The 21,568-nt window shown below is 39.0% G+C and overlaps 2 protein-coding genes across 3 annotated transcripts; both read left to right on the plus strand.

The window, feature by feature from the left end:
• Positions 1–394: 394 nt before the first annotated feature.
• LOC133990624 (serine/threonine-protein kinase OSR1-like) lies at positions 395–12,446 on the plus strand. 2 transcript variants are annotated; one of them, XM_062428992.1, is made up of 17 exons: positions 395–581; positions 1,518–1,630; positions 2,646–2,754; positions 3,871–4,012; positions 4,789–4,844; positions 5,076–5,185; positions 5,297–5,398; positions 5,525–5,658; positions 5,816–5,864; positions 5,980–6,045; positions 6,149–6,271; positions 7,623–7,658; positions 7,829–7,972; positions 8,072–8,177; positions 8,266–8,334; positions 9,221–9,285; positions 9,401–12,446. In XM_062428992.1, the coding sequence occupies exons 1-17, from the start codon at positions 512–514 to the stop codon at positions 9,473–9,475; spliced, it is 1,569 nt and encodes a 522-aa protein (XP_062284976.1). In that variant the 5' UTR covers positions 395–511; the 3' UTR covers positions 9,476–12,446. The 2 variants fall into 2 exon arrangements, with proteins under 2 accessions (XP_062284976.1, XP_062284978.1); XM_062428994.1 differs by lacking the exon at positions 7,623–7,658.
• A 782-nt stretch (positions 12,447–13,228) lies between these two features.
• Positions 13,229–20,839, plus strand: LOC133990890 (solute carrier family 22 member 13-like). The gene is made up of 10 exons (XM_062429308.1): positions 13,229–13,600; positions 13,678–13,781; positions 13,862–14,016; positions 14,185–14,353; positions 15,954–16,074; positions 17,939–18,033; positions 18,111–18,325; positions 18,416–18,524; positions 20,250–20,456; positions 20,615–20,839. Exons 1-10 carry the CDS (start codon positions 13,229–13,231, stop codon positions 20,685–20,687), a joined length of 1,620 nt encoding a protein of 539 aa, XP_062285292.1. The 3' UTR covers positions 20,688–20,839.
• Positions 20,840–21,568: the final 729 nt, after the last annotated feature.

Below are 21,568 nucleotides of genomic sequence, written 5' to 3' on the forward strand. Positions count from 1 at the left end.
CAGAACAGGTTTTTCATTCAACACGAAAGCAAAAAGGTGTGTAACCAAAAAAAAAACAACCCCCATAGAGCTAACGCTTAGTAGATACATTAGCGCCCTCTACTGGGTATACTGAACACCATTTTATTATTATTTCCAGAATAACATATTAAATACACATTTTGTAAAGACTAAAATACTTTTTTTTTTAAATGACATGGCCGGCAATATATTACTAATAATTATGGACTACCGCAGTATGCTGTCTGTTTTCCAGTGTTTCTGATTCACAGACGTTCAGCAGACTTTGCCACACTCAAGATGGCGAGATGTTAGTTCCACCTCCTGAGGTCGTACGTAACACGACGCGTCAGTCGCGCGTAAAGTTGTGTGTTGACAGGAGCGGCAGAAGTTGTCAGCGGAACAGCAGCAGCAGGAGCCGAATGGAGTAACCCCAAAGATATTATCCCCAGACAACGTCTTTGTTATTATTTAGACGCAGTGTTTTAACAACGCTCAAAACGACGACGCCATGGCAGACGAGCAGTCCTCTCTACCTTGGTCAATCGACAGGGACGATTATGTTCTCCATGAGGTGATCGGTGAGTCTTTAGCTTAGCGTGCTAATGTTAGCATCCTGGCTGCCAACCGCCACCAGTCAACCAGCGTAGCAGAAGGCCAGTTTTAACCCATTGGCTTCACTGCAGGAAGGTGAACAGCTCAGCGGAGTGTTTCTTGTGACGAGGCCAAATGAGTTAACCGTTTCTGCTAGCCGGTGAGCTAAAGTGAGAGGCAGTTTCTTAGCAAGTCAGCGTGAAGCTAAGCGGCTAGTTCACAAGTTCGCCGACAGTGCAGTGAAGAGCAGTCAGATGCTTGGAGTGGGTGGTGCTCTTTATCTGGATGTATAGGGCCTGTAGTGTTGCATACACTGCTCACACCAGTCCAGATAACGTGACAGATGATTATGAGCAGGAGAGGTGGTCTGTTGTGGCACCTCAATGCAGTTTTTTATGATTCAGTGAGATTTTGAATGGATGCTGTGTGTAACTGTATTGTAAACACTGTCCTCTGTCTTACCCACTAGTTTTTATTCCAAGTTACTCAATTTCACATTGTAGTCTATGTAATGTAGTGGAGCTGTCATATCTAATGTCATAGCTGTCTTCCTCTTCTCTTATATTGGCATTAAACACACAGACACACACTTCCCCATTACCTAATATTTCTATTTTTATCAGTATTTATCAACCATCACTTATGTGCAATACACTTATTTATCTGTTTGCTATGTATATGCAATACCGCACCTGTGCACCAATGTGCATTATAATGTATATTTGTATATACTTTCATTCATCTCTCTCTATCTTCCTCTTCTCACTAATTTTATCATACACTCTCATTTGAATTCTGGCACGAAGAAGCCAGATTTCACAACCTTCAATGTTGCCATCTGCTGTCTTGCTGTCTTGTGCATGTGTCAATACAACCTCTTGAATTGTTTCACTTTATATATCTTGTTGTCATATTCTTCTCAGGGAGCGGAGCCACTGCAGTGGTCCAGGCAGCGTATTGCAACCCCAGAAAGGAGAAGGTGGCCATAAAACGCATCAACCTGGAAAAATGTCAAACAAGCATGGATGAGCTGCTGGTAAGAGACTGTAGCAATGTGTTGGACAACATCTGCAGTTCAGATTTTCTTGGTTAGTGTGTATGTGTGTGTGTGTGTGTCTGATGGGAGTGGGCTGGTCGTGTCAGATCAATCGGGTAAGATCAGAATCTTGATGCTGCAACAACCATGAGAGTTGAGTCAAATCTTGAAGATAAATGAAATGTGAACAGGTGATATAGTAACAATATTTCACAATATCTTAAGGTTAATGAATGAATGTGACACAACTGCAACACACTCAGTTGAGATAAGTGTAAAATCTGCCTCCTACACACACACCCTTCATCTCTGAGTCACATTGAAATGCAAATGCAACAGAAAGTCCCAGTAAAGTTTTGCCGGCTGTTTCTTCAGTGGGCGTGCAAACTTTGCAGCAACACTTTGCAACGCCAGGAGGAAAAAAACATTTATTTTTTTACAGGTTACGAAAAGTACCAACAGTTCAATTAGTCACAATCAGATTATGTGAGGAATGAAACTCACTGCTACACTGCAGGTCACATTTGATAAACACCAGCTGGACACTGATCTAGGATAGTTATTTTACTTTTCAAGCGCTGTCAAATATCAACAATCGGAGGCCAATTGTTGTGAATATATAACTTCATTGCCCTAATCTTCCAGGATTCCACCTATCCAGGGCTTATGTAATGCATCAGTGCCCTGAATTCACCTGTCTGTCTTGTAAGTTAAAAATGTCTTGGCTTGGTAGCTCAGTAGTGATGTAACCCAGGTTACTCCACTGTCTCTAGTCAGAGGCCCTGTGTACTTCTCAGTTAAGATTGAGCCATTTTAACAGGATGTGTTTTTACATTGCAGGAAGAGAGATGTCAGGGTGTGTTATTCAAGCCAACTTTCAAAATTTAATTGAACGAAGTTCAAAACAAAAGATGAAGAATAATTAATCCCAGTTAAGATAAAGCATGAACTGTCTCAGCTTCAGAGTGTCTGCTCCTTTTGTGACCTTTTTATTCCAAACTTTTTTTCTTTGCAGAAAGAGATCCAAGCTATGAGCCAGTGCCACCATCCCAACATTGTGTCTTATTACACTTCCTTTGTGGTGAAGGATGAACTGTGGCTGGTGATGAAGCTGCTCAGTGGTGGTAAGTGCTGCAAAAAACTTAGCTTCTGACTCGACTTTTTCCTGGTTAGCTTATCTATACCACGACTTTGACTTTGACTTTCTTTTTCATAGCTCTCTATTTTTATCTCAAATAAGCTCAGGTTTGCACTTTGACTGAATGTTTGGATTAAGTCCTCAGGAGGCCAGCTGACATGTGCTGGCACAATATTAGGTTGTGCATTGTTCCCCCTCAAACACTTAAAAAAAAGAAGGTTAAAAAACAGGAACTGACTACACAGTATGCATCAGTTTGAACTATATCATTAGACCTGTTTATAATTAGTGCTAATGTAATGATTCATACCACTCTCATGTCTCTACATTAATCTTAAACTCCAGCCAACAGAGGGTTAGTTTAACTTAGCATGAAGACTGGAAACAGTAGGAACCAGCTAGCCTGGCTCCTTCCCAACGGTAAAGATATCAGGCTGCCAGCCACCTCTAAAACTCATTAATTAACACGCTATTACCTACTTTGTTTATTCTGCAAAAGAAAACAAATGGGTTTCTTTTTCCGTACCCAGCAACGTCCTGAAGTTTCCACTGGTTGCCTGGCAGCCTCACAGTGGAAAACAGGACTCCCAAAAACTTTCAAACTAATCCCTTAAAATCTGAGTGTAAAGCCGGCCTTCTCTGTCTAGAAGCATTTCCTCAGTGCAGGCAAAGTGAAGCCCTGAAAAGTTGTTCCTGAAGGATTTAAAACAGTTTGATAAAGCTTATTTCTTACTTTTTATTATTGTGTCAGCTCAACTTGGTAAGGCAGGATTTTTTTTTCACTAACAGCTACGAATTCATTCATAGACAAACAGAAAACAACAACATAAAAACATAATGTATAAATATAGCCAGATATCATTCATGCACTCTTCCAGAGGTTTGGGAGGACTGGTGCTGCTGCGCTCTGCTCACTTCTGGCAAACTGGGTTTTGTTTATTTATGGAGGTGGACACAACTCTGCTGTCTTTTGTTTACAATACAAAACCTTTACCAAATGTCACTCAATGTGTGCCTATAATTACTTTCCCGCTATGTGTAGTCAACATGTCTTGTGACAAGCCTCTCTCTCTGTCTCTCTCTCTCTCTCTCTCTCTATCAGGCTCAGTGTTGGACATCATCAAGCATACCATCTCTCGCGGCGAGCACAAGAGCGGCGTGTTGGACGAGGCCAGCATCGCCTCCATCCTGAAGGAAGTGTTGGAGGGGCTGGAGTACCTTCACAAAAACGGACAGATTCATCGGTGAGACTCGGCGATAGAGTAACTGTGACGAGTGTTATCACTGCACGCCGGGCATGAGACCTGGTCGCCAGTACGCCTCGTCATCCGCTCCTGTGTTAGCTCACTCTGACACTGAGCCTTTCATCTCTGTACATGAGCGTGCAGTTTGAACCAAACCTGGCTCCTTTAATATTTAATACACTGAAAATGCATAATTGAGGAGGTTTGTTTTACATAAAAGTCCCTCCTTAGAACACTGTGAACCACCACTGAAAGGCCTCTCTATACCCTCTCCGCCTTGTTGTATGACAAGAATTAACAGACTCCCATTCATGCCCATCTCTTACAAACAGGGGTTTCTTTAGTTGCATGACTGACTTAAAAAAAAAAAAAAGGTTGAAAGATGGATTGATTTTTGATGATCAGGATTTAAGTCCAACAGAATAATCATGATTTGAGAGTGAATAGATCCTATCAGGGGTTACCGTTTCAGTGAGTGGGGAGAGCGGTGGCTGATTGAACTCAGATGCTGCGGCTAACTCACTTAAACCTAATCAGAAAGCGAAAGGAGGGCATTTTGAGAGCAGATCACTCCCTTTCTCGTACTCCAATAAGAAATCAGGCGGATTAAGATGAAGCAGATCAAAGGTGCAGCCTTAACTTGTTTCTTGTGTGTTTTGTTCATTTGCAGAGCCAGCATTCAGATTAGACACTCCTCCTCTTGTTGGTGCAGTCACAGACTTGTTGTGTTTTAATTCTACGTCTCGTTTTTTAATCGGTCTTCTCTTCACGCGCAGGGATCTAAAGGCTGGAAATATTCTTCTCGGAGACGATGGCTCCGTGCAGATTGCTGGTACAGTGTTTTTGTTTCCTCTTCATCTTCTAACATCTCTGACATGACGGGAAGGGTTTAACATCTTGTGATGGTTTTAATTCCCAAAAGATGTAAAACAGAAGTTGGATATTGCTTGAAGATTTATTTTTTTAAGCTAATTGAATCATCTTTTCTTTGTTTTCTCTCACTCTGTCTTACACAATTGCACTTACACACACACACACACACACACGCGCGCTGCTCCTCTAGATTTTGGTGTGAGTGCCTTCCTAGCAGCAGGAGGAGACATGACGAGGAACAAGGTTCGGAAGACGTTTGTGGGGACACCGTGCTGGATGGCCCCAGAGGTCATGGAGCAGGTGGGAGGCTTGTGGCTTGTTTTGTAGACAGTGGAGATAGACATGGTGTCTTTTCCCTCCCTCTGTTAGCACTTTGCTCACTTGGTTGTGTTGTTTTTTTTTAATCCGCAGGTCCGCGGCTATGACTTCAAAGCCGACATCTGGAGTTTTGGGATAACAGCCATCGAACTGGCCACCGGAGCTGCACCATATCACAAATACCCACCCATGAAGGTAGCTATGTGTGCGCTTAACGGTATCTGTATGTAATTGGAACAGATTCTCTGAAAGTTGTGGTTTTTCTAGGTATCTATCTCCTGTTATTTTACTGACTGAAGCCGATCTGCGTGTGTTTTCTAGGTGCTGATGCTGACATTGCAGAACGACCCTCCCTGTCTGGAGACGGGCATCACGGACAAAGAAATGGTGAAGAAATATGGCAAGTCCTTCAGGAAGATGATCACCCTGTGTTTACAGAAAGATCCAGAAAAAAGGTCAGCTCCTATAGCCTCTTTGTAATGGTGGCGTGATTACTTTAAGCCAGATTTAGGTTGTGTTCTTTTTTTTATTGCTTTTGCTTTTGCTTTTCATTAGATTTGATTTTTTTATGAATACAGTGAAGAGCATTGTGTCTTTTTTTTTCCTTTTTAGGCCAACTGCGGCTGAGTTGCTTAAGCACAAATTCTTCACAAAAGCCAAGGTAAGCCATTGTTGCTATTATTAAAAAGATTAAATATTAAAAATATTTAACACGTTTTAAAGAGGATTTTTGTTGACCCTGTAATGTAAGAAATGATTGTCTCTTTCTCTTACAGAACAACGAGTACTTGCAGGAGAGGCTCCTACAGAAAGGTCCAACAATAACAGAGCGATCAAAAAAGGTTTGACACCCTTTATTAATCAATGTGAATGTACATTAGTATATCCCCCTGCAACCCTGAGGATTAACCAAGAAACATGTTGGGGTTTTTTTTGTCTTCGTAGGTGCGGCGTGTTCCGGGCTCCAGCGGTCGCCTCCACAAGACGGAAGACGGCGGTTGGGAGTGGAGCGATGATGAGCTGGATGAAGAGAGCGAGGAGGGCAGAGCCGCTGTGGCAGCTCTGCGGGTGAGACTCTGCATGACTGTGTCTCCCAAAGAACTATCAATCGGGTTTGGTTTATAGACCGTTATTCTGTGCCGATTGTTACGCTCAAGCATTCTTGCGGCCAGCAGATGGTGCTGTTGGATTTCTGATCTGAACATTTTGTAGCAGTGCTGGAGTTTGGTTTTGTTGAAGCCTTCTGATTTAGTGACTTATGTTTATATGCACAAAATATTCAGACTTTTGCCTTAATTCTGAAAAAGAAAATATTTATACTAAGCTGTTTCCATGGCTAATCAAAATACATATTCCACTAATATTCCTGCTTACATGCAGCTGTGCCTAATTCGTTAATCACGTCAAAATATGTTTGTCACAGTCTTACAAAATGTTTAAAAGTAGTTATGTTCCTCCTTCAGAAATGTTTGCTTTTCTCTACCGCAGCCTTACAGACTGTTAACTAGTTGGTTTGTTTACAACACAGTAGAGCTGACTGTAAACAGGCAGGAAGCTGTGTGTCACAAACTGAGGTAAAAACCCCAAAATGAAACTTGTAGTCGGAATTCGCTGTATATACGTCCGAAGAATATGTCTTAATCAGAAAATACCGCCTTCAGAATGAAGCCTAATGCAGAGTATCCAAACATAATATGCTGCTAACATAACTACCGAATCATATTCAGAATAACAGAGGAATATTAGTGTGCATGTGAACATAGTCAGTGTTGGTGTAGTTTCAACTCAGCTTAGTCAAGGTGATTCACCTCAGATACAACAGGTTCCTAAAGAGTACCTTATTCTTAGTCATTTGATCAGTTTGGCTCAGAAAAATAGCCTTTGTTGTAATTAAATCTTAAATTGCTGCTTAAGTAAAAATAAATATGAAAAATAGTGAAAAATATTGTAGTATCTAAGCAAGAATAGTGTAAATTTGAGTGTTACACACAATTTATCATAGAAAATAAGTGTCTAAACATGAGAGGTGATTGTGAAATGACAGTGACTCAGTGTGTCTAAATATACACTCTCAGTTTGAGGAAGAGTGGTACCTACACATGTGATACTGATTTGGCCTTTTTAGAGAAGACGTAAAAAAAACCGACCTAAGCCGGACATCTGCTAAGATCACCTGTTTGAATTATTTCCCAGTGTGTGTGTTCACGCTAATGTTACACGTCATGTCTGGGTGTGCGGTTTTTACTCTCCTATCATCTTAACTGTAATTTCAGTTAAGTCCTGTGTTTTAAAGTACCTACCTTGTGTCTAATTCCTTCAATCTTATCATACTCCTGTCTTAGCTCATACATTGTGGGGAGGAATAAAGGGACAATTGCATGTTTTTTAATCCTGACAATCTGTCATGTCCATTCTGCAGTCACCCAGAGTGAAGGACGGGTCCCAGAATCTGGAGGTGAGTCAATTTGTGGTGGACATGACCTGAAAATCTTGATTTATCATAATACCCTTACAGAGCAATCTGCATGACTGTCTTATGTGTGTCCTCTTTGTATTTTGCTTCTCACCCATTCGCGTGAAAAAACGAAAACACCCGCTGACTTACTTGCATGTCGCGCCTCTTAGATTTTCCAGCCAACAGATGGTGCATCAGGTCAACTGCAGCCACCCGGTCCGGCGCAGGAGAGCCCTGCCAATGTGGGACAAACAGGAGAAGACATTCCATCACAGGCTCAGACAGTGAGCCCCTCAAATGCACCCACTGCTCAGGTAAGAAAAACAAAAAAAACATGTTAGCAACATATGAAAGACAGTAAAATAAAATTGCAAACCAGAGAAAAAGGTGTTTTCAACGCTGTGCTGTTGCAGGATCCGGCCGCAGCCAACGCCAGCATCCCCATCAGTCTCGTCCTGAGACTGAGGAATCTCAAGAAAGAGCTCAATGACATCAGATTTGAGTTCATGCCCGGCAGAGGTAAGACCTGTCAGCTGCTTCCTTCTCTTCTCTCATGTGCAAAAAAAGACGCCGATCTCATGTTCTCCTCTCCACGTGTCCCACTCAGACTCCGCTGACGGAGTTTCTCAGGAGCTGGTCTCAGCTGGTCTGGTTGATGGGAGGGACCTGGTCATCGGTAAGTAAGAGTTGTAGCGCTGAATTAGGAGATATTCACAGCTGTTGAGATCATTTGATTTGGTTTACATTTATCTCACTGTGATGTGAAAACATTCACAAACACACAGTTCTGCATGTTCACTGTGATAGATTACTCATCTCTAATGAGTCTGTAGCCTCTCTACAGTGAAATCAGCAGGAACAGAACAAAATGGATAGAACAACTGTTAATGTTTAAAAAAAAAATGTTACGTTTAGATTACCAGTCAAAGGTTTGTACACACTTTCTCATTCATGTGAATGGAGCGTGTGTCTGTTGACTGGTACTGTATTTGACAGAGTTTTTCCTTAAACAACTATGATTTGAAACTATTGTAAAAATGGTTGATGTTATAAGCGTACACCTTTTTGGTCAGAAACTACTTATTTTTGGTTTGTCACTGTGTCTAAGGGAGATAAAGAAAACAAGGACATATGATTATTTACTTTATTTATACATGTGTATTTGAGTTTAATGACCAAAAATCAAGAAGTTTCTTTTTTTGTGTTATTGTATACAGAGCAATACAGGATAACATCATGACAGTCTATAAACTGACTGCTTGGCTAAACTTGTTTGGAACCATATGTTCAACTGGGAAGAGGATAGAATAACACATTTCTCCTAATTGTTGAATATTCAGCCAAAACTGGCGACTCCGACCCAACTTTGAAAATTTCGATGCGGGTGCAGCCCTAACATGTGATCTGTAGTAAATGTGCTAAATAGTGACAAACTACTGGTGCAGCATTGTCTGAATACATTAAGGTTATTTCCTGTTTTCACCAGCATGGAAAAGTCTTGTCATCTGTTTTTACATCAGCTTGTCATCTGACATTGTTCCTTTTTTTAATCTGCTTTGTAGTTGCTGCCAATTTGCAAAAGATTGTTGATGATCCTCACAGTAACAAAAATGTGACCTTTAAACTGGTGAGTACACAGACCATTTATTAAATGAAACAATAAACAATAAAATTGTAGTAGATTTGGAATAAAATGGTACATATCATGATGTTGTTCTCTTGTCTTTTCTTTTCTTGTTTAGGCATCTGGCGTGGAAGAGTCTGAAATTCCTGACGACATTAAACTCATTGGATTCGCGCAGCTCAGCATCAGTTAAGTCAAACAGAGCTTGCAGCAATAGACAGCAACTAAAGGTATTGCACAGCTGCATTGTAGTCAATTCCAAGAAACCACTACTGCCAAAGAGAGGAGGAGGAGGTGCGAGAGGAGAACGAGGTGGAGCTGACACAGGAAGCTGGCAGGAGTGCTACACTACTGCAGGACACACGAGGACCACAACGAGAAGCGGCTCAGTTCATCACAGGAATCCCACTTGAAACGTTTACAGTGCGCTTATAAATGGGAGAAGAGATGCAATCAACTATATCAACTCCTGATTTTTCTTTTCTTTTATTTCTTCATTGTTTTCTTCCTCTTCATACATAAGCACAATCCAAACCATCTCCTGCCAGTACTGGAAGTGATTGCCTTTTTTTTCTTTTTTTTCTTCTTGTTTTTTTTAATTAACTGTGCCACAAAACTCACGAGAGTGTCGTGCCACCTTTACATGGCACTTTATTCTACACTGAAATAAAAAAGTGTAAAATTCAGCCTTAGTTATATAGTTAGTTAACTATAGATTTTACCAGTGCGATTGATGAAAAATTAAGTCTATCTGTGATTATTGGGTATATTCTATGTACGCATATCTATGAAAAATCCCTCTCAAGAGAGAGTTGAACCATAGTTATAGTTTAGTTAACTTTGTAAATTCAGATGGGTTTTTACTATCCGATTCTTGTATGAGGCAGTGCGCTGACTTCTTTTCTCCATAGTATCAGTGTCTGGTGGTTTTGTCCAAACTTAACCAAAGAGTTCAGGCTCTGATTGCACTGCTGAAATCATAGAAATACACATAAATCAGCTGTAACTGCTCTGTCCCAGTACTGCAGTTGCGACACTTTGTCAGAGGTATTTAAAGACAGGATTATTTTCACAGATTGAGACCTGCCTGATATTCTTATACTATGCAATAGTTGTTTTTTCCGTTGACCGCATGTGACCTCTGGTTTTTATAATATTTCTCTTGGGTTGAATAAAACTACATTTTGTGCTTGTACCTCAAAAGAAGTTCATAAAGAGTCGACCAGCAAAACAGGCAGCTTCAAAATTTACTGTTCCTCACAAGCATGTTGACTTTGTGATGCTTTACACACCTACAGACAGACATGGGTAATTGGTTATTACCTTTTTTTTTTTTTTTAATTAGTCCTGATGAACCTTCTAAGAGGTAATCAGACCTATTTATCATTAATGCTGGTGAAGTGTTTTGAGCCCCGTGGGAAGCTCGTGCCACAGGCTGACTGCTAATGAACTTCTGTGGAGATGTGCATGCTCAAAATCTGAAAGTATTCCACCAAAGTGAAATTTGCTTTAATGGGGCAGTTCATCCAAATTGCAGGAAATCTGTTGCTGATAGGTTTGCTTTTTATATTCCCATCTGTCAGAGATTCATGCAACCAAACTAGTATAATTGAGGTGAATGGAATTTTGTTTTTAGTGGTCCCAGATTAATTGAAAATTAAATTTGTGAAGTCTTAACATTTCCTTTTAGCATTGATGCTCTGTTACTCTGGATAATCTACAAACCTGTGTCCACAAAATTCTGTGTTGTGAATATTCAAAGTAAAGGAGACGATATGTTTTGAAGGAAATATTACTGCTAAACTTAAGCCACGTTAATTCTGTGGCTCGATATGCTTCTATACTTTTTTTCTAGCGCCACCATTAGGTTGCCATTTTTGGTAATTTTGCTGTGGAATTTAATGCACAAATTCCCCTCAGATTTAATTGTAATCAATTTGGGTATCCCGAACTATTCAAAAAATAATTAAATACAAAAATGCATATATAATTTGTCCGCACCTGCAAAAACATTCCCATCAACCTCAGCTGTATTTTGTGCTACTAAGATGCAGAAGAGCATGAAGAAGCATTGCTGTACTCGTGTTAAATGTAATTTTTATTGCCATTATGAGCACAAAGGAAATTCATTTCACCACTTTATATTGCAGATAGCTTATATTGCAGCAGATATCTCAAATTTTCAACACATAAAACCAAAACTATCTGCATGGCTGAATACTACAAGAGTTAAGTTGGGGTTTATTTTTTTGTATTTTGGGTGAACTGACCCTTTAGAATTTTCCAGAGGCCAGCTATTACTTTAGTTTATTTTTTTGTGACTAGGCAAGTTGTTTTGACATTACTGTAGTTTCTGTGCTTTATAAACACTCACCCACAAGTCACTGTCGTCACTCCCAGTGTAGCTGTATGGTTGTTTTGTACCACATGCAAGGGCTGCGATATAGCTCCTAGTTCAGGTACTGATGTAAATGGTGTATGTAAAAGATGTTGTAAATGTACGTATGATGGCAACTCCATGCACTGTCACACAAACATCATGAGGTTTGTAAGTAATGATGTAGATGCATTGACTGTTTAAGTATACATGTTGGATAAAAGGAACATTTTACTTGTAAATAGCGATTAAGGCAAATGGATGGCGAACCTGATCGGTGACTCATCTTCTTAAGTACACAGAATTTAATTTGTTTCGTAGACTTTTCCACTGTTGGCCTTTTGTCAGAGCATCACTAATCATGCACAAATGATTTATTCGATTGGCACCTTATTGATGTGTTAACGTGCGTATTTTGGAATTACACAATCACACACTCTGTGCTTTGATGTCATGATATGCAGTTTTTTTTCTCACTGAAACTTGCCCAAGGTTTATTTGAATTGAAAAAAAAGCTTTTTATTATTTCGCAAAGTCGGACAGCACAGGTTACATCTCTCACTGTGTGTGTGTGTGTGTGTGCGTGTGATTTTGGTGGTAAATGATTAATCATCAAAGGTTTTGTGCTGAGTCACCTAGATTTTTGAAATTTATTTTCCATTAATTGTTTACTCATTAGAACACCACATCATTCTGCCTCTTTATGGCACCACTGATTAGCATTAATTTAATCAGATGATTGGCAAGTAAATTTCTCGTTTAATTTTTTTTTTTTTTTTTTTTTTTTTTACAAATCATTACATATATTTTTAAAATATGCTTAATCAAAAAATGTATACATCAACAAATGCATAATTTGAAGTGGAAAGTTTGTGAAAAGATATTCCTTTACAAATTATATACATTGTTGGAAAATGTCAACACATGCAAAATAATTTTTAGTAGCTGAATAAAGTCACATGGTGGAGTTAAACAGTGAGGACAATGTTTCATTGAAATGTAATGTCTTAAAGGTGCAGTGTGTAGAATTTAGCGGGATCTCACTAAACGGACTTGGCAGAAATGGAATATAATATTCATTCAAGCATGTTTTCATTAGTGTATGATCACCTGGAAATATGGATCATGTTGTCATTAGAATGAGCCATATATCTACATTGGGAGTGCCATGTTTCATAGTCAATTTTCTACAGTAGCCCAGAATGGACAAACCAAACACTGGGTCTAGAGAGGGCCTTTTGTGTTTCTCACAGCCCCCTTAGTTTCTCCTACACACTTGGAAGGGGGGAGGGAGGGTGGGGGGAGTAGTTCTCAGTTGGTTACAATCTAAATTATCACCACTAGATGGCTCTAAATCCCACCCACTGCACCCTTTAATACCATTTTCTACATTTGTTTTCTTTTGCAGGTCAACCATTACAACCAGGTCAACCAAGGTTTATATTTGGCCCTGAAATGACATTTGGTTACTGACTTAAGTCAGATGGTCAAACATTTATATACTCTATCACCTGAAGCTTAATAAATCAGTCTGCCTGAGTGTTTGTTTCACACACGAGCTGTGTGAAAATGGATTTTGGAACGATTTTGAGGACTATCGGAGACTTCGGATTGTTCCAGAAGCTTCTCCTCGTTGGGTTAACTGTTCCACATTTTTTACTGCCTGTTTTTTTCTGCAGTTTTCTTTTTATCCAGTCAGATCCTGAGCGGCACTGTAACACAAACTGGGTCCTCAAGGCTGATCCTAACCTAACCTCACATGAGCAGCTGAACCTGACTCTGCCTCGGGAGGAGGATGGGACCTTCAGCAGGTGTCGGATGTTTGCGCCTGTGGATTGGAACATCAGTGACATCAGGGAATATGGACTCAATGAGACCACAGGGTGCCAGAACGGATGGGTGTATGGCAACACGATGTATGAGGCCACCATAGTCACTGATGTAGGTTAAGTATAATGTATGATTTTTTTCTTCTTTCTTTGACGTCCCGACTAATCTTGTGAGTTCTTGTTTTGCAGTTTGATCTCGTCTGTGACAAGTCAAACATGGCTGGAGTTGCACAGACAGCTTTCATGACTGGTTTACTTGCTGGTTCAGTCTTCTTTGGACCTACAGCTGAATCGTGAGTGTAAAATGTGAAATATTAGGGACTATAAACCTTTAAAGCCTTCATCTGACTGTCACCTACTCTCTAAACTTTAGGTTCGGCCGAAAGAGAACCACTCAGATACCAGCTGTCCTCCTCCTAATATTCACTGTAGTTGCTGGTGTGTCTCCAAATTTCTATGTGTACATAGTGTCACAGTTCATAGTTGGATCTGCGCTTGCTGGATATAGGATGAATTCCGTTGTATTAGGTATGATTCCTATCTACATTTACTTTATTTGATCTTTGAGGGCATTACCACAAGCAAGGATTGTCCTGTTCATAACCTGCATTTATCTGTATGCTCTATTGAAAGAAAGAAAACACTTTTTGTGTTCTTGTTCTGCAGTAATTTTGGTATTTAAAATTCTCTTTGTAGCTACTGAATGGATTGGGGTCACTAAAAGGTCCTTTGCCACCTGCATGGGCCAGATGTTTGGAGGTCTTGGACAGACTGCCATGGCTGGTCTGGTCTATCTTATTCGTGACTGGAGAATAGCACAGTTTGTCATGGCAGGATTACAGGCGGTTGTATGCATATACATATGGTATGTAATGTAAATGAAACTGCCTTTCTTTGCATGATAAAGTATTGACAATTAGGGCTTGGTATCGGTACCCAATACCTTTAAGGTATCAACCGAAATAAATTGATAACAAGTCGTTTCTAAATGTCTCCCACACGATAACTGCAATCAATCTTTTTTGTACCCAGAGATAGAAAATATGACTATTTGTATGGACATGCTCACAGCCAATCAACACAACCATTCTTCAATTTAATGCAACCTGTGATTGGCCCAATGCCACAGTAGCTACAACCCATCTGTGGTGGTGAAGTCGCAATTTAATGCTTCTATTCACCTGATGGGTATCCAATGAAGTACCCAATTGTTATCAGTATCACTTTAAGGGTAGGGGAGAACGGGGTTGGTTGTCACACGGGTTGGTTGTCACATTCATCAGATCTCGGGCCCTAGAGGGCGCTGTTAAAAAGTTTTGGTACTGAACATTTCAGAATTTAGGTGAGATGTTACTTCAGAGGTCATTTCTGGAGTAAACTGACATTGAGGTGAGAGGACGTTTAGTGTTTTTCATGTGAAAATGTAAATATCCAACTCTTCATTGTTTCTCTTCTGGGCTTTTACAAAATGAGTTTATAATAAAACAATTATTACCATTAAAAAGTATGAAGATAGAGCGATAGTTAGGTAGGTTTTTTTCTTAGGTACGCCAAAACATGTGGTTGGTAGCTTTACTGGTAGCAAAAAATACCAGTTTGGGATGCTTGTCACATTCTCTTCGGGGTTGGTTGTCACATGTTGGTATATACATATAAAGTGTGATATATCTAGTTCTTTCTTTCTTTTAAGATAACAAAATGACCCGGAACTTTGTCAGGAAGACATACAAGGGTCGGACTCCTCCAGATGTAAAGCTCAGAGCAGTCAGAGAGGTGAAAATGAACAATATTGTCATATAAGGAAAAAAAAGGCACTTAACAGAATGATTATTTCTGTTTATGTTCTCTTGGTGCAGGGGATGTATTCGGTTGTTGTATTTTAATTAAACTAAACATTTTAAATTTTTTTTAAGACTGTATACATATTTTATTTTTCCCCATTAAAATAACACAGGGACAACCAACCCCATAGTGTGTGACTACCAACCCCATCGTGGGGTTGGTTGTCACAAGTGCACAAGACATATTTGACGGCCCATATCTTTTGAACAGAATCAGAAAATAAAGAAATAAAAAATAAAGAATAAAAAAAAGGGAATTTATTCAGTTTATGGTTTATGAGGAATTCAAAGGAAAGTAAGAAGTGTGACTACCAACCCTGTTCTCCCCTACTTGGATTGGTAATGGTATCATATTTTTTTAAATGACACCCAGCCCTATTAACAATTTTGTATTATTAACACACTTTGTGGCTATACCTTTCCAACCAAATCCAGTTTAGTGGTATGTAGCTATTGTGTTACCTCACATAACAAGAAACCCACCTACCCGCTGGTTTTGCATCAGTTTGCTTACAGTGTGTTCTCCACTTAATCCTTGGTGGTAGCTCAGTTTCTAATTAAAACTAGGACACACTGACAGTTTGTGGGTTACTGTGACATTTGGATTGTGATTCATCTCTGAAGGTGGATTCCTGAATCTGCGAGGTGGTTGCTGGGGCAAGGAAGAATAGAAGAAGCAAACAAGTTGATACGTAAAGTCGCAGCAATCAATAAACAGAAAATCCAAGAGAATATGCTTAACAAGGTAAATCGGATTCAATTTAATTTGATTAGATCAGGTGAGACTTTCATTATCTGTCTGTTGTCTAACGTAGCAAATTATTCTTTAATCAGTATGTAAGCAGGATTTGATGTTACAGGCCTTTGTGCTAGATTCCAGGCTGAGGGATCTTCCAGAGGCCCAGTGCAGGTGATAAGAGGAATTTACTCTCCCTGTAAATGGATACTGTAGAAGGCATCTGCCTACCATAAATCTAAGTGGACTTTTGCACAAGCGCATTTTTGTTGTTAACTGCTTAATTCTTGCCCTTAAAAATAATATCAATGGTTTTGAAAATACTTGTTAAAAAATGTAAGGGAAACACAATGATGTAAAGTAATTACAGTTTAAATAGTTAAACCCTGCATCACTGAGAAACAAACCAGCTTTCGATAGCCTGGTCTTGATAGAGCCGTTGCTTATACTTTTCCAATTCATGCTGAAAACTGTGAAAGAGTGTTAAAACTGCAAGTGCAAAAATGTACACATGAAGTAAGAGTTGCTGTAATATAGGCCACCCTTGTTTTATACCTCTACCTTTTTGAGATGACGTTGATCTTGTGTTAATAGTGATCACCACTGATATAAGTTGCTTTTTTATTATTATCATGATCCTGTTTTGAAAGCAGGACCCAACTCCAAGTGTATTCAAAGCATAGAAAAGGTAACTCTTGATCATTGGCTTTCTCAGCATATAAAGTCAGTGCTGCTACTGAGGTGATGTGGCCTTAACGTCGCCATATAATATGTAAACTATATTATAGTTTACATATAATATGTAAACTATTTGAGATTATATGAGGTTTTACAAATCAATTATAGTCCTGCTGGTAAGTGTTTTATTGAGTTGATTATGATTTAAGAGAAATTCTGAGATTGACCTCAGACTGTACTTTTTTAGAGTTTGCTGTTTCATTCATAGAATAGTTGCTTACTACATAGGGGTGTGACGATACACTCAGCTCACGAGACGAAACGATACACAACATTGGGTTCATGAGAACGAGACGAGATTCGATTTTAACACTATTTTTAAGAACACTTCAATGACTAAATATATGACTGGAATAATAGTCCTTTATTTAACTGAAAGTCACAAAATGCAAAACAATGTAAGTCCATTTTGGAATGTATGAATCATCATATGCAAGCACTGTAAAAGGTTAGATAGATATTTTATAGGTAGATAATTTTGGTATTTATGGAAATAACAACCATAAATTCCAAAATTATATACAATCACAAATACCTAAAATGAAGTATGAAGAATAGATACAATTCTAGTATATAAATATAGATTAAATAAAGAATCAAATTATAACATATTGCCAATTTAAAAAACACAGAAATTAAAGTAAATTACACAAATCCCATGTCACACAAATACAACAACAACATAATTATAAATTAGGTTTTAATTTAGTAGTGTGACTGATTTTACATTTTGCATCATTAGGCTACCATAGCCGTGCTAGATTTCCCAGCTCCTTCTCCATCATGCTTTCAGTGTAGAGACCTGAGGTCAACCTACCCCTGCACCTCTCCCCATTTCTTACTGCTGACTGTGAGATCTTCTCAGCAGGTACAAGCTGCCACTCTAACAGGGTTAATGATCCACACGGTTACATTATAAAAAAACAGAAAACCGGTCGTCTTTTTGTTGTTGTTGTTTATTTGGCGTGGCGCCCCCTGAATACTGCTTCGCGACACAGCATTCACCTTGGCGAGACATATTTTGTCACATTTTAATCTCACGTCACATCCCTATTACCACAGTATTAATTGAAAAATCTCTGCCAGCAGCTATATTTGGATAATTGTTTTCCCCTGTGTAACATTTCTACTTCAGGTAACTGAGGAAAGTTCTGTCCAGAGTGGGGGAATCAAAGAGTTTTTTTCCTCAGTAGTCCTGATGAAATATTTATTCATCATATGTTTTGCCTGGTAAGTTAAGCACATTTTGGAATGTCATTTTGAATTGAATTCAATTTTTTTGCTAATTGTGTTTTTGTGGTATAAAGGTCTTCATTAAATCTAGGTTACTTCTGCCTTGTTCTGAATGTGGGGAAGTTTGGTCTGAACATCTTCCTGGTTCAGTTCCTGTTTGGAATCACAGAGTTGCCAGCACATCTCCTCTGTATCTGGGTCCTGGAGTTATTGGGGAGAAAAAAATCACTGATATCAACCCTCCTCACAGCCGGGTTCGTTTGCCTGTTAAGCCTGGCTTTCCCTCAAGGTGAATTACCTGTCCTTCACATTCAGTACACAAGGATACGTCCGTTTGACTGGCAGGTGTTTAATATACTGTGCTTGAATTTAATTCCAGACAACGCTGTTGTTATCACGGCCCTGGTAACCACAGGAAAGTTCTTTTTGAACTGGGCTGGTTCCGTATCTATGGTCTACATTCAGGAGTTGTTTCCCACTTCTGTTAGGTATACAAAATACATAATTATAAGTATTCTATATAAAGTACCAGTTACAAGTTTGACTGGTACTGGTATTTATGTATACAAAATACATTATTATAAGTATTTTATATATCCTACCGGTCAAAAGTTTGGATACATCCACTCACTGAAGGATTTTTCTTTATTTTTACTATTTTAAACATTGTAAAACTGAAAATAATCAAAACTGTAAAATAAAACATGTAGTTATGTATTAAACCTTCCTATCTTTTAGATATAGATATATATTTTACATGCCTCAAAGTAGTCACCTTTCGCTTTATGATAGCTTTGCAGCTTCAGCTTTATGAGGTCATCAACTAGCTTTTTCAACAGTCTTAAAAGAGTTCCCACATATGCTGAGCACCTGGTGGCTGTTTTTCCTTCATTCTGCAGCCCAACTCATCCTGAACCATCTCAGTTGGGTTAAGGTCAGGTGATTGTGGAGGGCAGCATTCCATCATTCTCCTTCTTGGTCAAATAGCCCACTTATGGCAGATGTGGGCTCTAATCTGAATTGCTGTTAATTGGCAATTTCTGAAGCTGGTAACTTGAATGAACTTCTGCAGCAGAGATAACTCCTGGTTTCCTGGGGCAGTCCTCATGAGGGCCCGTTTTTATCATAGCATTTGATAGTTCTTGTGAATGCACTTGAAGAAACTTTAAAAGTTCTTGACATTTTCCAGACAGACTGACCTTTATGTCTTGAAGTAATGATGGACTAGTAGTTCTTGCCATAGTATGGATTACTACAGTAATTGAATAGGGCTGTTTGCTGTAGATCCGCACTACCTGGGGACAACACAACTGATCCTCTCAAACACATAAAGACTGCAATAGGTTCCACTGATTAGCTTTTGACAAAGCACACCTGTTCATTTAAACCTATTATATGTGACAGCCTCATGAAGCTGGTTTAGATATTACCAACGGTGTGCAAAGCTGTCATCAAGGCAAACAGTAACTACTTTGAGGAATTTTATTTAAAAGTTTATTTTTGGTTTGGCACCTTTTTACAGAGCCCCTGAGGGGACAAAAAAAAAAACAAGGTGGGAAAAAAAAGAGGCCAGTTATCTCAGGATCCTGAGATAACTAAGTCAGGATCCCGAGATAACAAAAAGTTATCTCGGGATCCCGACTTACCTATCTCGGGATCCTGAGATAACTTTTCGAGGTCAATGTACTTCCGGATCAGTTCAGCAGCCATCGGGATAACACCATCACTGATAAGAAACCCGTGCCTTCTGTCAAGTACTGATTTAATATCTTTATATTTAAGGCCAAGTTCGAAATAAAACTCTATGAACTGCTCCATTGTTGTTGTTCTTGTCTTCCATGATACCAAACTGACCCGGAGGAACATTGACGTCACTACGGAGCACCTGAGGGGACATGGAGAGCAGGGGGAAAAAATCTGTACTTATCTCGGGATCAGGATCCCGACTTAGTTATCTCGGGATCCCGAGATAGCTAAATCGGGATCCTGAGATAAGTACAGATTTTTTTTCTTGACCTCCTTGTCCCCTCGGGGGCTCCATACTTTTTTTATTACTACATAATTTCAAATTTGTTTTTTTTTATAGTTTTGATGTCCTCAGTATTGTTCTAAAAAATTAAGAAAAATCCTTGAATGAGTAGGTGTATCCCAACTATTGAGTGGTACTTTATGTATGCTGTATATATTTTAAAGTGAACTCTCCACTCTTTCAGGCAAACAGCTGTTGGTTTAGGCTCCATATCTTTCAGAGTGGCAGGGTTGCTGTCTCCACTGCTCAACATGTTGGCCATATATCACTGGTCCATACCCATCATAGTCTTCAGCAGCCTTACACTAATCAGTGGAGCTCTCTGCTTCCTACTTCCTGAAACCAGGAGAAGAGAACTCCCTGATTCAGCCATGGAGGCTGAGGGGCAGAAGTAAGCAATCTTCATTGAGAATGATTTACTGAGGAATTGTTGCGATATTTGCTTTTATGAGTGAAATAGAAAATATATTATCACATTTTTGGCTTTTTCATGTAAACAAATGCATTATTATTATTATTATTATTGTTCTGTGTTCCTTTTCATTATAGAAATGCAACTACAAAGAAGACTGGGAGTGACTCCAACATGGCTGAAATCAGCAGAAATTCAACCAAACTCTAGTTAGAATTTGTTTTCTTTTTTTTCTTTTTTTTTTTACAGATGTTTTTGTTGTGTGTTACAGTACAATATCTGTACATTTCTGAGTAGAATATTTTTAGCTTGTCTTGTACCTTCAATATTGCTGTGTCATCCAGTGTGTCTGACTCAGTTGTCTCTTTGTATTGCTGTAATTACCACTGTCAGAACAACAGAATAAAACACTGAGACAGATTGTTTTCCTGCAATAAACCTCTTGAATTGATAAGCCCTGCCAGTGATGTAGTCTCGTCAGGCCAGCACGCCTTCGTTGACCTGAGATGATGAAACACCCAGCTGAGTGTAGAACCATTATCCAGAACTAAACAAAATCCAGCATCTAGTAATAATAACTGGTCCTAAGAAGGAATGAGACACAATATACATAGCAATCAGCTTGATCAAATGCATGCAGTCCTAATGAGTCTTATTAAGGTTTAGTTGCACCTTCAGTTGAATTTTCATCTACTTCTTGATACAAATGTGTGACGTCAAAAGTTCGCAATGAAATAATAAAAAATGCAGTCATGCACATAATATAGTGTTCAAAAATATGAGTTGTGACCTGTAGCTGCTCTTTGACTACTTTTTTATCAGTCTGCTTTATGATGGACTGACTACTTCTCTGCTTATGATCCCATAACGCAAAGCAGTTTATACTTTGCACACTTTATCACCCAGTTTAAATTGAAAAGAGTTTTTTTTTTTAAACAAAAAAGCCAAAAATTATATTAAGATAAATAAAGTAAATTAAGTTTGTTCAGCCGAATTTGGGTCTTTTGTTTTTACCATGGTGGTAATCATCTTGTAACACCTTGTGGGGTTGTGAAAATAATTGTTGACTCACTGAGCAATTGTGATAATGA

This window comes from Scomber scombrus, chromosome 11, assembly GCF_963691925.1.
Source record: "Scomber scombrus chromosome 11, fScoSco1.1, whole genome shotgun sequence".
In the NCBI taxonomy this organism is placed as follows: domain Eukaryota; kingdom Metazoa; phylum Chordata; class Actinopteri; order Scombriformes; family Scombridae; genus Scomber; species Scomber scombrus.

What these genes read in the sequence shown, in the direction of transcription:
- LOC133990624 (XM_062428992.1), top strand. Translation starts at nt 512, where the DNA reads ATGGCAGACGAGCAGTCCTCTCTACCTTGGTCAATCGACAGGGACGAT. An exon ending in GATGAAGCTGCTCAGTGGTG is followed by an intron (nt 2,755 to 3,870) that starts GTAAGTGCTGCA and finishes TCTCTCTATCAG; the next exon opens with GCTCAGTGTTGGACATCATC. An exon ending in CCCCAGAGGTCATGGAGCAG is followed by an intron (nt 5,186 to 5,296) that starts GTGGGAGGCTTG and finishes TTTAATCCGCAG; the next exon opens with GTCCGCGGCTATGACTTCAA.
- LOC133990890 (XM_062429308.1), top strand. Translation starts at nt 13,229, where the DNA reads ATGGATTTTGGAACGATTTTGAGGACTATCGGAGACTTCGGATTGTTC. An exon ending in AGGCCACCATAGTCACTGAT is followed by an intron (nt 13,601 to 13,677) that starts GTAGGTTAAGTA and finishes CTTGTTTTGCAG; the next exon opens with TTTGATCTCGTCTGTGACAA. An exon ending in ATGGAGGCTGAGGGGCAGAA is followed by an intron (nt 20,457 to 20,614) that starts GTAAGCAATCTT and finishes TTTTCATTATAG; the next exon opens with AAATGCAACTACAAAGAAGA.